Below are 17,175 nucleotides of genomic sequence, written 5' to 3'. Positions count from 1 at the left end.
ATATACCTCATTACCGGCATACTTACAGCCGCCGCCACACGTTTCACCTATATATACCTCATTACCGGCATCCTTACAGCCGCCGCCACACGTTTCACCTATATATACCTCATTACCGGCATCCTTACAGCCGCCGCCACACGTTTCACCTATATATACCTCATTACCGGCATCCTTACAGCCGCCGCCACACGTTTCACCTATATATACCTCATTACCGGCATACTTCAGGCCGCCGCCACACGTTTCACCTATATATACCTCATTACCGGCATCCTTACAGCCACCGCCACACGTTTCACCTATATATACCTCATTACCGGCATCCTTACAGCCGCCGCCACACGTTTCACCTATATATACCTCATTACCGGCATCCTTACAGCCGCCGCCACACGTTTCACCTATATATACCTCATTACCGGCATCCTTACAGCCGCCGCCACACGTTTCACCTATATATACCTCATTACCGGCATCCTTACAGCCGCCGCCACACGTTTCACCTATATATACCTCATTACCGGCATCCTTACAGCCGCCACACGTTTCACCTATATATACCTCATTACCGGCATCCTTACAGCCGCCGCCACACGTTTCACCTATATATACCTCATTACCGGCATCCTTACAGCCGCCGCCACACGTTTCACCTATATATACCTCATTACCGGCATCCTTACAGCCGCCGCCACACGTTTCACCTATATATACCTCATTACCGGCATCCTTACAGCCGCCGCCACACGTTTCACCTATATATACCTCATTACCGGCATCCTTACAGCCGCCGCCACACGTTTCACCTATATATACCTCATTACCGGCATCCTTACAGCCGCTGCCACGCGTTTCACCTGTCATCTACATATTCCTCATTACCGGCATCTATACCGCCATGCGTTTCACCTATACATACCTCATTATCTGCATCTATACAGCTGCCCCCACACATTTCACCTATATAGACCTCATTACCGACATCCTTACAGCCGCCGCCGCGCATTTCACCTATAAATCCACCTATATATACCTTGTTACCCACATCCTTACAGCCGCCGCCACGCGTTTCACCTATAGTCACCTACATATTCCTCATTACCTGCATCTATACCGCCACGCGTTTCACCTATAAATTCACCTATACATTCCTCCTTACAGCCGCCACGCGTTTCACCTATACATTCCTCATTACCGGCATCTATACCGCCACGCATTTCACCTATACATTCCTCATTACTGGCGTCTATACAGCCGCCACACTTTTCACCTATGTATTCCTTATCTGCCAGATGGCAGTTTGCCCGATTAACCCTTTTGTGTGCCACGCACTCGCATGTACTTTCACCCCGGGGGCGCACAGCCAGGTACACGAATCAGCAGCGAGCTCTTCGGGGAATAAACGTTACACGCGACCCCCAATCGCCGGATTGTCAGACGCCGGCGGCACCTCCTGCTCTGGCCAATCAGATGGCTTCCACGAGAGGTGTTCGTACGCCCATTCACTCGCCCGTCACGCTTCACCGCGCCGCAAACACACGGGATTATAATTTCATAAAATACAAATTAATATGGGTTCATGGAATTCTCAGGACCGGCGACACCGGGGTCACCCCAAACGTTTAACCCCTTCAATGATCTGTATACCCCTCTCACAGCCCAATTAACCCTTTACACAATGTCCTGCCAATAACACCCGCAGGCCATTGGTGTTCCCGCCCCTCCCCCGGGTGTCGGAAGCCGGTGTTATCTGCAGCTTCCTCCTCCTTCTTCTGACCGGCGGGAACCTGTTCTACCCGGACTGAACGAACATCTCCGCGCGCACCCGCCTCGCGCGCTACCGACTACCCGGGACGCGCCTTAGCCCCGCCGCGGCAGGGGAAGGGTTAATGGCAGGCGGCGCGCGCAGACCGCAGTGAAACGAGGAGAGGAAAACATTATGAGGAAGCGGTACCTGCCGGGCAGCAGCATCACCGGTCTCCATGGCGACTGCGCCACACGGGCCGCGCTGCTCCGGGGTATTATTCCCACTACCCTGGCACTGGTTGCGTACATGGTTATTATTCCCCCCTGGCACCTGCTGGGTGCCGGTAAGGGCAGCACCGTGGTGGCACTGTGCCAGGCCTGCAGTGACCCTTGTTGACCTCACATGCCCTCTGAGCTCGCAATCTAATAGCAGTGGGTGACGAGGCGCACCGCGCTGCCACGTTCCCGCAGGTTAACCCTTCCCGTGCCGCAGCCGGCGCGCGCCCCCGTGAGGGGGGTGTAGAGTGATTGCGCGCTCCCTGTGCGCGTCCTCATGAAACAGACCGGCTACAGCCGGTATATAAACCGAGGCTGAGTACGAGACGGAGCAGACTGGCATGAGATAGAGGGCACGGTGAGGGACAGCAGCACCCAGCCCGAGGATACCATCTGAGTGAGGACAACACCTGCTCTGGGAGTGCGAGTGAGTACACCACCGGTGCCTGCCTGCCCTGGGAGTGCGAGTGAGTACACCACCAGTGCCTGCCTGCCTGCCTGTCCTGGGAGTGTGAGTGAGTATACCACTGGTGCCCGCCTGCCTGTCTGCCCTGGGAGTATGAGTGAGTACACCACCAGTGCCTGCCTGCCTGCCTGTCCTGGGAGTGTGAGTGAGTATACCACTGGTGCCCGCCTGCCTGTCTGCCCTGGGAGTATGAGTGAGTGAGTATACCACTGGTGCCTGCCTGCCTGTCTGCCCTGGGAGTATGAGTGAGTGAGTATACCACTGGTGCCTGCCTGCCTGCCTGCCCTGGGAGTGTGAGTAGTGTGAGAACACCCCCTTGCCCTGTGAGTGTCTGGGGTCCCCCAGTCCTATTATCTGGGGTTCACTTTTTGGGGGGGGTTTGGTGAAGGGGTGCTGAGTTAATGTATGTTTGTGTGCTGCACACGCGTGTAACTGGCCTGCTTGTGTCTACTCATCTAAGAAACGTGTTTTTGTCAATGAACTGTTGTGTTTGGAGATGAACGCGTTGTTGGCGTCCGGTGTAGTTTATACAGTGATTTGCTGCCCCGGCTCCGCTAGTGCCCCGCGGGTGTGCTGCAGCGTGCCAGCACTCTGTGCCCGCAAGGAGCGGAGCGCAGGAAAGATCTGCAGAGCGATGATGTCACTGGACTGTCTCGTGCGAGAGCGCCTGCACTTGTTAGACTGTCTGAGTGCTGTCCGTGTCGCCCTTCTGCTGCTTTATGTAAAGTTTAATTACTGATGAATGCGAGTCCTTACAGTGAAAGGGTTAAACGGCCACGGTGACCTAAATGATGCTCCGCGGTGGCCGTCCTGATCCCGCATTGTACGGCGCGCTCGCATCATCCGCGTGCCCCGCTCCCCGTGCGTACACGAGTCCCTGACACGGCGCACCAATCACTGCCGGGGGGGGCACACTCTATAAAGTGCCCCCCCTGCATTATTAGGGGGGGCACGGGGACCCCACACTCCCGCTGCACCTCTCGTATAAACTCGGAAAGTCTGCCGCAGTAGACATAATCCGGCTGCAGCGAACGCTCGAGTCTTAACCCTCCGGTGGAGGATCCCGCCGCGTTCCACCGCTAACTGGAAGAAACTCCATTGCTGTGTTAACCCTGCGCGCGCCTTGGGCTCCTAACATTTAGCCGGCAGTCCTGGGTTGGCGAGATCCTGGCGCTCGCCTGGTTGGCGGTGTAAGTTTAGCGGGCGACGCGGGTCACCCGGTGGAACCCTGGCTCTGACTGTCCTTCTGTCTCCTCTCCTCAGGCTGAAGATGAGAGCCATGGAGAAGTGCGCCGGCGCCAACGTCTACACCAAAGTGCCTGACGGCGGCTGGGGGTGGGCAGTTGCCGCCGCCTTTTTCTTCGTGGAAATGTTTACGTACGGAGTGATCAAATCGTTTGGGGTCTTCTTCAACGAGCTCATGGTCTACTTCGACGAGAGCAACAGCCGCATATCGTGGATCATCTCCATCTGTGTCTTCGTCCTCACGTTCACCGGTAAGAGCCGCGGCCTCTCTATGGCCGTCTTCATTCTCCTCGTAGGGGGGCGCTGGACTCGTTTGGGGTGCTATGTTCTCTGGTCCCTATTCTGTCAGGGCTTCCATCTGACGGTGACCATTATTAGTGCCACCAAAAATCTGCCCCAAGAGCCCGATTCCTTTGGCGGTTGCCCCACTCGACAGTCCGTGTTTGGAGAGCTGGAATGATGAGTGTTGTCTCTTTGCTGCAGCTCCCCTCTCCACCGTGCTGAGCAACAGATTCGGGCACCGGCCAGTGGTGATGGTCGGCGGATTCCTCATCAGCCTGGGAATGATCCTCGGCTCGTTTGCACGCAACGTGGTCGAAATGTACATCACCATCGGGATCGTGTCTGGTGAGTTCTCCTCCTTCACTAATTCCACGGCTGCTAATCTCAAAAATAATGACCCCGTTTCCTGCGGAGATCAAACATGAAGTAGGAAAATTTAATTGCCCCGGATAGTAATTCCTTGATTTATAGAGCGCCGTAATATCCGGCAGTGCTCGGCAGCCCTTTAAATGGGGGGGGGGCAGTCTGCCTGTTACCGGATGACCCTCCGTGCGTTGGGTGTTTAACCTGATGTGACCCTCGTCCGACTGTAACGAGTAAACACTGAGTGTCCGTCTGCTGGTTCCCCTCGTGTGAGCGCAGACCGGTATGCCTGACGTCCGCCGGGTCCCGCAGATCCGAGTCCCTGACCTCGGGGCTGCTGCTGCCGGCGAGGACGCGATGAATGAGGCTCGTTTGGTAAAGACTCCCTTCTAACGATGCGCCATTACTCTTTCTTCTGCAGGACTCGGCTTCTGTCTCAGCTTCCTGCCGACCGTCACCATCTTGTCTCTGTACTTCGACAAGCGGCGCTCCCTGGTCATTGCGATCGCTTCCACCGGGGAATGTTTTGCCGTCTTCGCGTTTGCACCAGGTAACTGGCGACAGTTGAGAAACCGGTCTTTCTGCCTCCTGTAGCTCTTATTCTCTAACCTAACCATTATCCGTGTTCTTATACCGTAATATTCACAACGCCGAACACCACTACAAACACTACGGGGGCTGCATTGTTACACCGGGTGGGGTAAAGCTGGGGGCTCTTATTAAAGATCATGTGATCTGTAACTGGCGTTGGGTTAGACGAGGAATCGGGATATCTAGCTGTGAGTTTCGCTCATTAATGTGATTCTCGGTGCTAACGCCTCCTGTTTGCTCCTCTCAGCCATCACCGCACTAAACGAGCACATCGGCTGGAGGTACTGCCTGCTGACCGTCGGCGCTCTGCAGCTGAACATCGTGGTCTGCGGAGCCCTGCTGCGGCCCATAGTCATCAAACCCCAGGAGGAACGCAAAGGGTCTGTAAACACCGACAACCAAGAGACTACCTACATGCTTGAAAACGAGCAAACGCTCACATCTCTAGATTCCATAGACTCTGGAGTCGAAGTATCTACCTCACCCAAGAATGAAGCGGCCAACACGAAGCCTGAGAAGCCAGTAGAAGAAGTGAACAAAAAGGAGACGCTGGAGAAACGGGAACCTAAAGCGAAAGCCGCCCCTCTCCTGGACTTCTCCGTGTTGAGAAATCCCAGTTTTATATGCTATGCACTTTTCGGACTCTTCGCCACTCTTGGCTTCTTTGCACCTTCTCTGTACATCATTCCCCTCAGCCTGAGTCTGGGCATCGACAAGGACCTGTCGGCCTACATGCTGTCGGGCATGGCGATCGCCGAGGTCTTCGGGAGGATCGGCGCTGGGTTGATCCTAACTAAGAAACCGATCAACAAGATCTACATTGAGCTGATCTTCGTCGTCCTCCTGTGCCTGGCCCTCATCGCCTTCGCATTCGCCTATGACTTTTGGGGACTGATGGCATGTAGCGTGTTCTTTGGCTGCATGTTGGGCAGCGTGGCCGGCAGCCACATCCCTCTGATTGCTGAAGAGGACATCGTTGGCATTGAGAAGATGTCGTCTGGGGTTGGCGTCTATGTGTTCATTCAGAGCCTTTCCGGACTGGCAGGACCGCCGCTGGGAGGTAAGAAACGTTAAGTCGTAGCCACCGCTTTCCTGATTCCTCTTAAGTGCTCTGCATCTCTCCTGCTGCAGCTTCCAGCGTCTCCCCTTCACCTGCTCTCGCTCGCTTTTTCATGCCTCGCATGTCTCGACAGCGGGGTCTCTGCCTTCAATCAGAAGCAAGGTTTGCCCCCCCATACAAATATAGGGGTACAAAATACTTAAGGGTCAACTCTGTAACGGATTTATGGGATGCCTTAATTTTTGAGGGCACTCCCTTTGGTGTGCGAGGTTAGTTACCTCCTGGCCTGGACTTTAATCTCGGATAACGCAATAATTAACTTTCCGCATCAGACATCGACCCCGGTCGCAGCGCCGAGCCGGTCAATACGGTTTAAAGCGCGCTGTGTGTCCTTGGCGGGGGTTCCTGCTTACTGATTGTCCTCTCATTAGCCACACGGGCCCAGCAGAGCCATGTCCCTCGGTCCAGGGGTAAATTAGGAATTTCTCTGTCCTGCCCTGTCCTAGGCATGCCATATAAATGCCCAGATAGATGCATTGCGCTGTTAGACATTCTGGAAGCTGCCCCGGCTAGAGAGCGTCGGGTATCTTTCTGGGGCCGGTGGATTGGGGTGAAATACTTGAATCGTTTGTAAAGGTGGGACGCGGATGTCGTGCATCTGATGCGTTTCATTGGTTCCTTAAGCGTATTAACCATTCCCCCCCCCCCTTCTCTCTCCCGTCAGGTATGCTGGTCGACTGGACACAAGACTACGCCTCGGCGTTTTACTCCTGTGCCGTCGGGATGGTCTTTGCCGCCGCGTGCCTGGCTTTGGTAAGGCCGTGTAAGAAGGGACTATGCCGCAGGAAGCCCGAGGCCGTGCCGATGGAGTCCGTGAAATGCCACGAGCCGCTCGACCCGCCGGAGGACTTCCTGGAGATGGACTTGGGGCTCGGCAAAAGCTGCCAGAGTCTCAACGAGAGCCCTTCGAGTATTAAGCCCTTAAACGGGCCAAACTAGAATGTAATTGGGTCATCTCTCCGAAAACTCAATCGAACGCTCAAAAAAGGGAAGGAAGACTATGAACGTGGCGGGTTTCTACATCCAGCTCACGTGCGCCGATGCCGGCGGGGTATTTACTTTCCAAAGAGAATAACTTCACCGACCATGATGGCTTTTAATTCACAGTGCGTGCGGAGTCTGTCTAATTCTCGCCCCGCCACCATCCTACGGGGTCTGCATGCAACGCCTTCCGTGTAACAAACGAGGACCACGCGTGACGCCGGGCCAATGCTAACCCTGCTGGACTCGTCGGCACGACGACGGGGTCAATTTGCTAGTTACCATGTATTTTATTAGTATGAGACGTGCTGCTGCATCTGTAACCAGAGACACTGAAGTCATTACCTGCTCCTTGTTTTTAACGCAGACCAAATATTTATTACGTGAGATTTTAGGACACGCTGCTGAGCGGACGGGCGACGCTCGCCCCGCTCCTCTTTTATTTCACATTCTGTAGGAACGTTGCAATATTCCTATAGTGCCTCAGGTCTTTCTCTTTTATACACGTAGTATTTTAACGCAATGACTGTAACGATACTGTTCTGGAACATATGCCTTGAAATAAACTTCCTGAGACGCCTAAACGTGGCCCTGCGTGTCTGTGTTCAGGGGCCACACGGAGCGCGTGTAAAACCACTGAGTGTACGTGTCGAGGCTGGCCAGGATTAACAAGGGCTTGGCGGGGGAAGAGCCTGGTATTAAGGCCTTGGCGGGGTTAAAACACAGCGGGGGTATCTGGGCTGTATTGCGGCATATGGGGGGGGTATATTTCTTATTGCAAATTCCGTCTTAAACACTCTAAACACGCATTTACCTGACACCACCCGGCCACATGTCCCGGCAGACCCTCGGCATGGACTACACACCAACCCCCCTGGAAAAAGACGAATGTGGCGCCCGCGGGCACTGCAAGAAAATAAGTGGCACATTGCTGCTGCCTCCCACGCTTCAGATGTACAGCGCTACGGAATATGATGGCGCTATAGGAAACCATTAATAATACCAACCACGTGATAACACACATCTATTCCACCGGCCTTATTTTTAAATGCCCCCCCCCAGCGGTAAACCTGTTGCAGATGCCACGGGCTCTGATTGGCTAATCACGTTGTCATTCAGGCAGCAAAGTTGACACAGCCCAGCACAAAGCATAGATCAAACCCAACTGAAGCTCAGCCCTAGGATTGGAGCAGGTAAAGGGGTACAAAAGTGGCGGCAGAGCCGCATAAAGGGGTGCAGGGGCATGCAAAGGGGGGCGCAGGGGCATGCAAAGGCTGCAGGTAAAGGGGTGCAGGTGCACAAAGTGGCACAGGGCCACATTAAGGGGGGCAGGGGCACACAGGGTGGGGGGCAGAGTTTTTAATGAGCAGCAAAATAAAACATAAAAACAACAAAATCACCAAATACAAACCCCCCCCAACATGGCTGCAGCTTTGGGGAAGATCCCCCACATTTTGTCCCCTACATCCTCCTCAGACTGGGAGTTGTATATTTTGTTTGTGATTTTGCCCCGAGGCGGGGCATTCTCGGTGTATTTACTGCCCCAGGCCACGTCTGTCCCACCCGGGGGGGGGGGGTAGGAGCGCTGCCTCTTACCTGGCTCTGCCCCTCTCTGCTCGTGCAGCAAGGCCTCGGTCTTTCCCAGCGCTCTCCCCGGCAAACAACCCTCTCGTCCCAGGAACTGGCTCTACGGCCTAGCTAAAGGGGCACGCCCACACAGACAGGCCGTTACTAAGGTGACAGCCGGAGAGTCCCTGCGGAGGCAGCCATCTTTGTTTCAGGCAGTAGCCTCCACCCGGGCTCTGGTTGCTGCTTCAGACGCCATTTTTGTTCCTGGAAACCAATCCCTTATAATAAACCCCCTTGGGCAATACTGCTGTTATGGTCTACATCCCTAGTCTGTAACTAGCTGAGGATGATGGGAGTGATTCTGATGCAGGGCAGGACTGGGATTTACCACCAATGCCTGGTCCCGGCATGCAGCATAACCAGCTGCCGGAGTAACGGAGAACATACGTCCTGCCGGGCGGTGCGTTTAGTTGGTAAAGAAAGGCGCCGGCTGCGTTGAGAAGTCTGGATCAAAAGCAGCCCCCGAAACCTGCGCATGTTCTGGGACCAGACCAGGGACTGAGGGGGCTACACGGGCCAAATGGTTAAAAGCCTGTGTCACGGTCCAGCCCGCGGAGACCGGCAGGGTTCAGGCTGGTGGCCATTTCCGGCTTCTAGATCCCGGAGAAGCCTGTGATCGCGCAAGTCAAAGGCCTCGCAAATCAGTCAACCTTCTGATGGGGAATTGATCTCCCCGTAAGAGCCGGAGACCCCGTTAGATGCTCAGCTAGCCTTCTGGCCCCTGGGGGCCTGACATCTGACTCTGAAACCCAGCTCTGCAGCTCGTAAGCCTGCGCTACTACGGCGAGGGTGAAAAGGAGGACACTCCTGAAATATTAATTGGTTTGAGATGAATGGAAAGTAGGGCAGCTCTGCAGCATGAATATTTCATATGCATTTAATGCGACACGGCCATCCTGCATCCGCGCGCTGTTTAGCAGACCGAGCTCTGCTGGTTTAACGGCTCGGACCGAGCGAAGGCAGGCAAAGCCAGGATCATTTCAAGAGGTACCCGTGGGACCCATTTGATCCCTTCATTAGAGGTCCCAAATTATCCATGCGCAGCACCCAGCGGGTTACAGGGGCAGCCGCCACGGGCAATAGACCACATCTGGCACCAAACAACCGAGTATCTCTTAATTCATGTGGCGTATGGCTCTAGAAACGGGCAGCCGCCCCAGAACATGGACGGATCATTTACCTAAACTTCAGTAAGCACCGCAAATCTTCTTATAGATTAAACCCCGGCGAGATGGATGAAATGGATCCCGCAGAACGTGGCCCGTGGGTTAAATCCCCCTGCGCCGAGGGACAGACCTGGATCAAAGTGAAATATACACCCAGCCAAACCTCTGTATATTAGACATTCACCGGACAGGAGCGTTTAGCAGATTAACATTCTCCCCGGCATTAAAACCAAATCGGGGGGGGCTGTTCCTAGCAACGGTAATTAAACGGCGATCCGGCCGGGAGACGGGTAAACAAGCCGCTCGCTGTAACTTTCCGGTCCTTCCACCATCCGGACCAATGCGCCACGCCGACGGCCGAGCGGAAAAGGTTAATTATACGCAGGACACCCAGAATGCCCGGCGTGATAATGTATAGCGGATGAACCTATACAACGAAGCGTGTATCGCATTCCGTGATATCGCTACGGAGAGCTCGTGCAGCGGAGGGACGATTGGAAACCAACGTTTTTAGGAAGTCGTGGAATAAAAGCCACCAAAAACCGCCTGGCGGGAAGCACGGAAAGGCGGCAGAGGCGTCCACTCGCGTGCCACGTGGCATGTGCGATAACCTTGAACTGTGGGTTGGGTCCACGCTTTGTCCGCTGGCTCGTGTGAAGACGTGTTGGGGCGGTCGTGGAACACGCTTGCCAAGGACACGCAGGCATTTTTTTCACCTGGGGTGGATTTTCTGTCTTGGTTTCCCTCGATCCTCGATCCCCTTAAGCAGAGCCTGGAAGTATAAATGAACCATCAGCGGGCATCGGGGGAATCACACAAACCGTAACATCCACAATACCACGGAGAACGAGGGACACGGCGCACAACCTGCAAGAATGCGCTCGCCGTTCAGTGCCACCTTACTGCGATCACCCCACCATTTACCGGGCGTCTGGCGGAGAGGTCAAAGCCCACGGCACTCTGCAGCTTGCGCAGGCATACGGGGCAGAGCTTGAGCGGCCAGCTCCCCCCGGTGGTTGGATCTCTGTCTCACGCGCTGCAACCACTGGCAGTGGCGGAGCCCAGACGTGCGGCCGATCTCACGCGTGTGCGTCTATGTGAATCCCATGTTACCGCGCGGACTCGGCGCGCCCTCTGCCCGAGGTAAAGGCAGGAACAGAACGACACATTCAGACACGCAGACCTCGAGTGACGTTTTCGATGTTCCCACATTTACACCCTGGCTGGACCCTTTCTCTGTTCTGTCTATGGGCGCCGTGTGCTTTGGGGATTCTGCGTTAGGATGGAGCCCGTTGGGTTTCTTGTCTGCTATATACTTTTGTGGACGGTTACGTTACCGGGTTGTTTGGTTGGCTTTGTCCCTCTGCCGTCTCCTCATTAGCTCACAAACCCTTCTTTAAAAGAAATGGATCTCAGAATCTCAGCAACAGCGAACCGGTGACCGGAGGGGTATCATATCCAGCAAACACGGAGTAGTCGCTGGGGCCGGGGGGCGTCCGCTGGGTCACTCTACCTTTATATCTGGGACGGTAGAAATCATCATCGTACTGAATCTTCCCACACCGGCGGGATGCAATGACATCACAGCTAAATACACCCAGCCCTACGTGAGCCTATAAAGCCACAGCTAAAAACATTTCACCCTGTGTGACCCAATGACATCATCGCTAACCATTCCCAGCCACGCATAACGCTGTTCACTTAACAGATAAGCGAAGAAACTACCGCTCCCCACCCAAAAACCAGCTCCTAGTTATTATTTCGCAGTATTGTGCATTTCCTTGCGTGGCCACCGGGCGGTGCTGTACCATGATCACTTTATTTGTGGTCTTCTGGCTCCCTCTAGTGGCAGCAGTGGGCAAACGCAGATACAGTGAAAACCCTGCATTACTGGCGCATGCAGAAAAGTGAAATTCTGTCATTTTATTTAATCTGGGACCTTGGTTTTTACCTGTTACCTGTTTTTTTGTTTTTTTATTATTGGACATGCGCTCAAATAACTGCCCTCGTTCACCTTCAGTGAGAGATGCCGTCCCGAACACAAAGTTCCAGGAATCTCTGGGATAAAGTCGCGCCTGCGATACAGAAAGCATCGTCCGGTATTTCAGAAGATCTCCTGGGGACAGAAGGGGTTAATGAGATGAGATTTGAGGACTAATTGACAAATCTATTTAAGCCTTAATGAAATACCAGAAGCGCTTCGCACAGGCGTGGGCTGAAGGGATGGCGACAGGCTCCGTACCTGCGCGGTTCTGCATGTTCTGCGTCACGTCATCACCTGTGGCGCTTCAGTCTCGCATCTGCCTCCGTGTATAAAGTTGACACGGACTCCCAATGTCTATCCTGCCAGGAGCAGGGGGGCATCTGCAGGGATTCCGGTAAAAGTCCTGGGGGGTCTCTGCCGGTCCCGGGTGGGACGGGATCCAGTCGGTCACAGAATGGACGGCGACCGGATGGACGAGGGATCCTTCTGCATTAAGCGCCGCGCTCAGCAGACCGGGGCGGCAGGAGAGCGCCCGTTTACCCGCATCAGGAGGAGATAGGACGCTGGCCGTCTGAGCAAATGCTTTACTGCACCGACCCCTACGAGGGGCTCAGAGATCTGCCCCACGGAAGCGAGAGGCCGCTGGGTGGGACCCCTATGGATTCTCTAGGCTGCAGGCGCGATACATGTATGATGCACGCATCGAGTTGGTTTCAATGTGTGGTAGTGTGAATATTACACGGTGCCAGCTCATCCAGATACCCCGGCTGCGGTGCTGCCCCTGCGTAATGCAGCATGCGCCAGAGCGCGCTCCTCACCGCCTGTTACTTACTGCCAGTCATCCGCACCTGCATGCAGGAAAACGGGGTTCGTGAATATCACTACCCATTAGGTGACAGCACCCCCCATTCCTGCACAGCACCGAGTACTCTGCCCGCAAACAGCGCCCCCCACAGTAAGGGATCATCCACAACATAATCAATGGTTATTTTCAAACATTCTGGGATTTTTATCCTCGGAGTATAATGCGGCCGTTAAATATTCCCGCTTTAAAGGACGGGGATCCCTGAACTCTTCAGAGAAGTAAACGTTCTGAGACCGACGTGGCCCCCGAAGCCACTCAGACAGAATATACCCCCCATAACCCGAGACGCGCATGCAAAATGCATTAAATGCAGCGCAGGGCCAATCGCATCAAGCACGAACTTTATTAAGCGGTTTGCAGCAGACATGGAATAATCAGACGGACCCCAAGAAGGGATCTGATCGATGCATTGGCTGGGGTGGGGGGCTCTTATCAGTGGGGTGGGGGGCTCTTATCAGTAGGGTGGGCCTCCAAAGGGGGGCCATTCAGTTTGTGCCCCCAGTGCAGGGCATTGAAAGGCTGAGTATTATCAGACGGTCCCTAGAGCAGCAGGAAGTTACACTGTGCTAAGGCTCCGCCTCCACTGGCCCATGCTGCACATTAACCCTTTCCACAGCTCCTCGCAGTTCACATATTAACCCTTTCCCCATCCCCTCGCAGTTAACGTATTAACCCTTACTGCAGCTCCTCGCACTTAACGTATTAACCCTTACCGCAGCTCCTCGCACTTAACGTATTAACCCTTACCGCAGCGCCTCGCACTTAACGTATTAACCCTTACCGCAGCGCCTCGCACTTAACGTATTAACCCTTACCGCAGCTCCTCGCACTTAACGTATTAACCCTTACCGCAAGTCTGCGAGTGAATAATATTTTATTAATCTGAATACTTTCCCGAGGTGATCGAATTAAAACCCGGCATTCCATCCACGGTGGGGGAGATCCATCCAACTGGCGGGATTACTAATCCACGGCTGCTGATTTAAGGCATTTGAAAAACCAACCCAATGGAAATTGCCGGGGCCATCACAGGGCACAGCGGCCACTCAGACCCCAAGCTTGCCCAAATACCCTGTACCGCCAAGCAGAAAGCGAGTATTGAGGCAGTTTGATGCATTTTGGTTATTCCAGCGTGCTTTACGGTTTCTGCACCTTTTATTACGGGGGGGGGCTGTTCAGCTGGAATCAGGAGGGAAAGCGCAGATCCGGAGAGGGGGGGGCAGCCGCTGTGATCCCAGCAGGCCACAAACCGGATCCCCGGGCTTCCAGAAAGAACACGGCCCCCATTCGTCTGCCCTTGGCTCGGATATGCTCACGCCGCTGCACCCTGCTGGCACCCTTCGCGCAGCATGTCTGTTTCTTTATGTCATGTCCTAATCGTGTCCGGTCTACCCTTTGTACAGCGCTGCGGAACCTGACGGCGCTATATAAAACAATAATATGAAATCCATGCAGACGGTGCAGACCATTGGCTTCTGACGCATGCGCGGCGCGTAGGTGTTATTTAGCGGTCCGGCCATCAGGTTCTCCCTCCCCCCGCCACAGACACCCGGGATGCGGCGAGGCTTTAAATGCGTTTAATTAAGGTCAGTATTTCTTATTTTTACAATGCACATATTTATTTGAAACGCAAAACACGTATGTACACAATGTACAGCTGGGTTACAAAAAGCACGGTATTAGTAACCAGGACGGGCCGAACCCCGCCGGAGCGGCCCGAACCCCGCCGGAGCGGCCCGAACCCCGCCGGAGCGGCCTCGCTTCATCCACAGAAATAACTTACAGCGTAAAAAGCGACAGAAACGGAACTAAATGTACAAACGAAGGCTTCGTGGCGGAATCCGTCCTAAAAAGTTACAAACCAGACGTTTTATACAAAGTGTGTACAAAAACAGGAAGTGTTAGAAACGCCTGCGCGGCGACTTACGAAATATATATATCTCCAAAGAAAAGGCAGTGCTCTGCAAACGGTCGGACTCTGCGAGCCGCGCATGGCTACCGCGTGCCGCCCTGACGGTATTCCCGGTACGGGTAACATTCAGACGTGAACCGGCCGCAGCCTGCACGGGGGAAGCGCTTCACATGCGCAGGAGGAATTCGCTTCCCCCATCGGCTGTGTGAGGCTCGTTTCGCAATAATATTTAGGCGCGTCTCCGCTCGGCGTGGTTTAAACAGCTGGCGGAAAGACACCATTAACGTCACTAACAGAACAAAGGCACGTCGGAGGCGCAGCCCCTCGCACAGACGCCCCCCCCCTCGGTTACATGGGGTAAATCCGCGTCACAGAAGGAGCAAACGGCCGCGGGTGATGGGAGTGGGTGTCGGAGTGCAGGACACGGGGGACCCAAAATGAAGTCACACCGGGGGAAGCAAGGCACTGCCAACGGGTCGGCACCGGCACACACGTGTATCGCTATAGTAACGATTTAACCTCTTCAGCGCCGAAGAGGCTGCCAACGCACGGCGCTAATCTCTAACACTGTCACGGTTTTCAGGAGTGTTACAATTTACAATCATTAATCTCTAGGCGATCAGCTGGTCTCCAAAATCACCCCAAATAAACAGGTAATAATCCCTTTAAAGTAAGGAAAAGGTCTTCCCCGCCCTTAGAACACGCGCAGGGCACTAAATGCTGCAGGGGTAGTGGACACAAGGCACGTTTAACCTGTAGAGGAAAGCTGGCATTTTATATATATAAAAATCATTTTGGTTAATAATAAAACTATATGACCGTTAGTTACGGCAGCGGCATTCGGGAAGCCACGGTTCTGCGTGATTTTAGCCATTTCTCAGAAGGACTGCCGAGCGCGCATCGAGAGAGTCCCCTTCTGACAGATGGCTAAAACAGGCCCCCGGCGGCCCTTCCTGAGAGTATTCGGGATTGGCTTCAAAGAATAACTGTTTCCCGGTCACGTGACCTGTCCCTTTAAATCCACGATGCCGGGAACAGCCCCCCCCAATGAGGCACAGGTCCCGGGGGCCGCCAAGGGCCCCCCAGCACCGCACACGAAACCGAAGAAGAAAAAAAACGTACAGATATTCCAAAACACGCAATTCTCTGGCGGAAAAGATCAACATGGTGAACAATTTGGCACTATTAATACAAAAATCTATCTACGAGGAGACCCCAAATCCACAAACCCCAGGGTGATGTGCTAGGTTTTTATTTTAGAATTTCTATATTTCACATTTAATCTAAAAAATATACTTTGAACAGTGAAAAAATATTTTGCTGTACAGAACAACCTTTACTCCTTTAAAAGTAACGAGTGGCGCCGCCGTACCCGCTGCTGAAAAGGAGGGGAGAACTTATTGCTTACATCGTAAAACGAGAAGCCCGCTATAGAGAACAAACTCCGGGAGCCGTCCCAGTCGCGCTTCTCCTGCCAAACCGCGTGTACACAGACTTTCTGCACGGGCCGGCGCCGCGTCACGATGAGCACGGTTACGATGAGCACGCCGTGGCCCCAAGGAGCGGTGCCGCGGACTTGGCACCAAGGAAGAAGTGTTTGGTACGCAGACATTCGGAAAGGCAACGAGGTCCTCTCTGCCAAGACCCTGAATTAAGTCTTATTGCAAGCAATTTATCATTTACATCAACACTAAAGAGGAGCCGGTATTCAGGAGGAGCTACGCGGATACCGGGCCGCCGCGGCGGGAACACGGCCGGCACACAAATATTATCCACCGGACACGACGGCACCACAAGAGCCGACGATACCGGAAAGCGGGCACCGGCGAGGGTCTCACCCATCCAGCGCTCGACGGGTTAATGCCAGGCACTGACGGCAATAAAGCTTGTGCCGTACTCAAACATTTAACACGCGGTACCGGCCCGGAAAACTAAACGCGGAAGAAGAAAGTGCACGACTAAAACAGAATAATCCGGTTAGGCAACTTACGGTTTGCTTTTTTGCTTAATATAGTGAAGTGGTAAATAAAAGTTCGCATAGTAAAGGCTCCGGCGCCCGGTAATTGCATAGTCGTAACGGTCAACAGAATGAATGGGAAGCGTTCCGGGCGTCCGCGCTCAGTGACTGTACGGTGTCCTGTCAGGTCCAAACACGTCCATGCGCTGGGCGCCGAAGGCGCGATCCCAGAGCGAGGCACGGCCGGGGCCGAGCGGAGAGTCTCTGTGCTCCGGAAAGCCGCGACGTTCCAAGCTACGCCATCACCCCAAACTAAAACGGTACACGAGTCGGCCAATAACGCCCCCAATCGGCCAACGTAAAAAAACGCAACCTATTAAGAACAATTTCAAATTAAAATACAACTTTTAAAAGGAAAAGAAATAAAAGCCTAAATGCCAACCATCCACCGTGGTTTTCATGGGAATAAAAATCGAAATATCTCCATTGGATCCGATAGAACCGCTCCAGGCTTTTCCCTCCGAGACCCGACGCTCCACGCGGGCCGAGGCTTTCGCTGGGATGGAAAAACACGGCGGCTCTCGGCGAC

General features: G+C 54.0%; 1 protein-coding gene across 2 annotated transcripts; it reads left to right on the top strand.

Annotated features, from left to right (window-relative positions):
• Window positions 1-2,292: 2,292 nt before the first annotated feature.
• Window positions 2,293-7,657, top strand: SLC16A6 (solute carrier family 16 member 6). Of its 2 annotated transcripts, none has more exons than XM_053453537.1 (6): window positions 2,293-2,452; window positions 3,755-3,987; window positions 4,220-4,363; window positions 4,803-4,931; window positions 5,220-6,032; window positions 6,757-7,657. In XM_053453537.1, exons 2-6 carry the CDS (start codon window positions 3,762-3,764, stop codon window positions 7,029-7,031), a joined length of 1,587 nt encoding a protein of 528 aa, XP_053309512.1. In that variant the 5' UTR covers window positions 2,293-2,452; window positions 3,755-3,761; the 3' UTR covers window positions 7,032-7,657. The 2 variants fall into 2 exon arrangements, with proteins under 2 accessions (XP_053309512.1, XP_053309513.1); XM_053453538.1 differs by having other exon boundaries at window positions 2,293-2,492.
• The last annotated feature ends 9,518 nt before the right edge of the window (window positions 7,658-17,175 follow it).

The sequence above is a fragment of the Spea bombifrons genome, chromosome 13 (assembly GCF_027358695.1).
Source record: "Spea bombifrons isolate aSpeBom1 chromosome 13, aSpeBom1.2.pri, whole genome shotgun sequence".
NCBI lineage: Eukaryota > Metazoa > Chordata > Amphibia > Anura > Pelobatidae > Spea > Spea bombifrons.
Note: the sequence above shows the minus strand (reverse complement) of the source record. Positions and strands in the feature narration are given on the sequence as shown.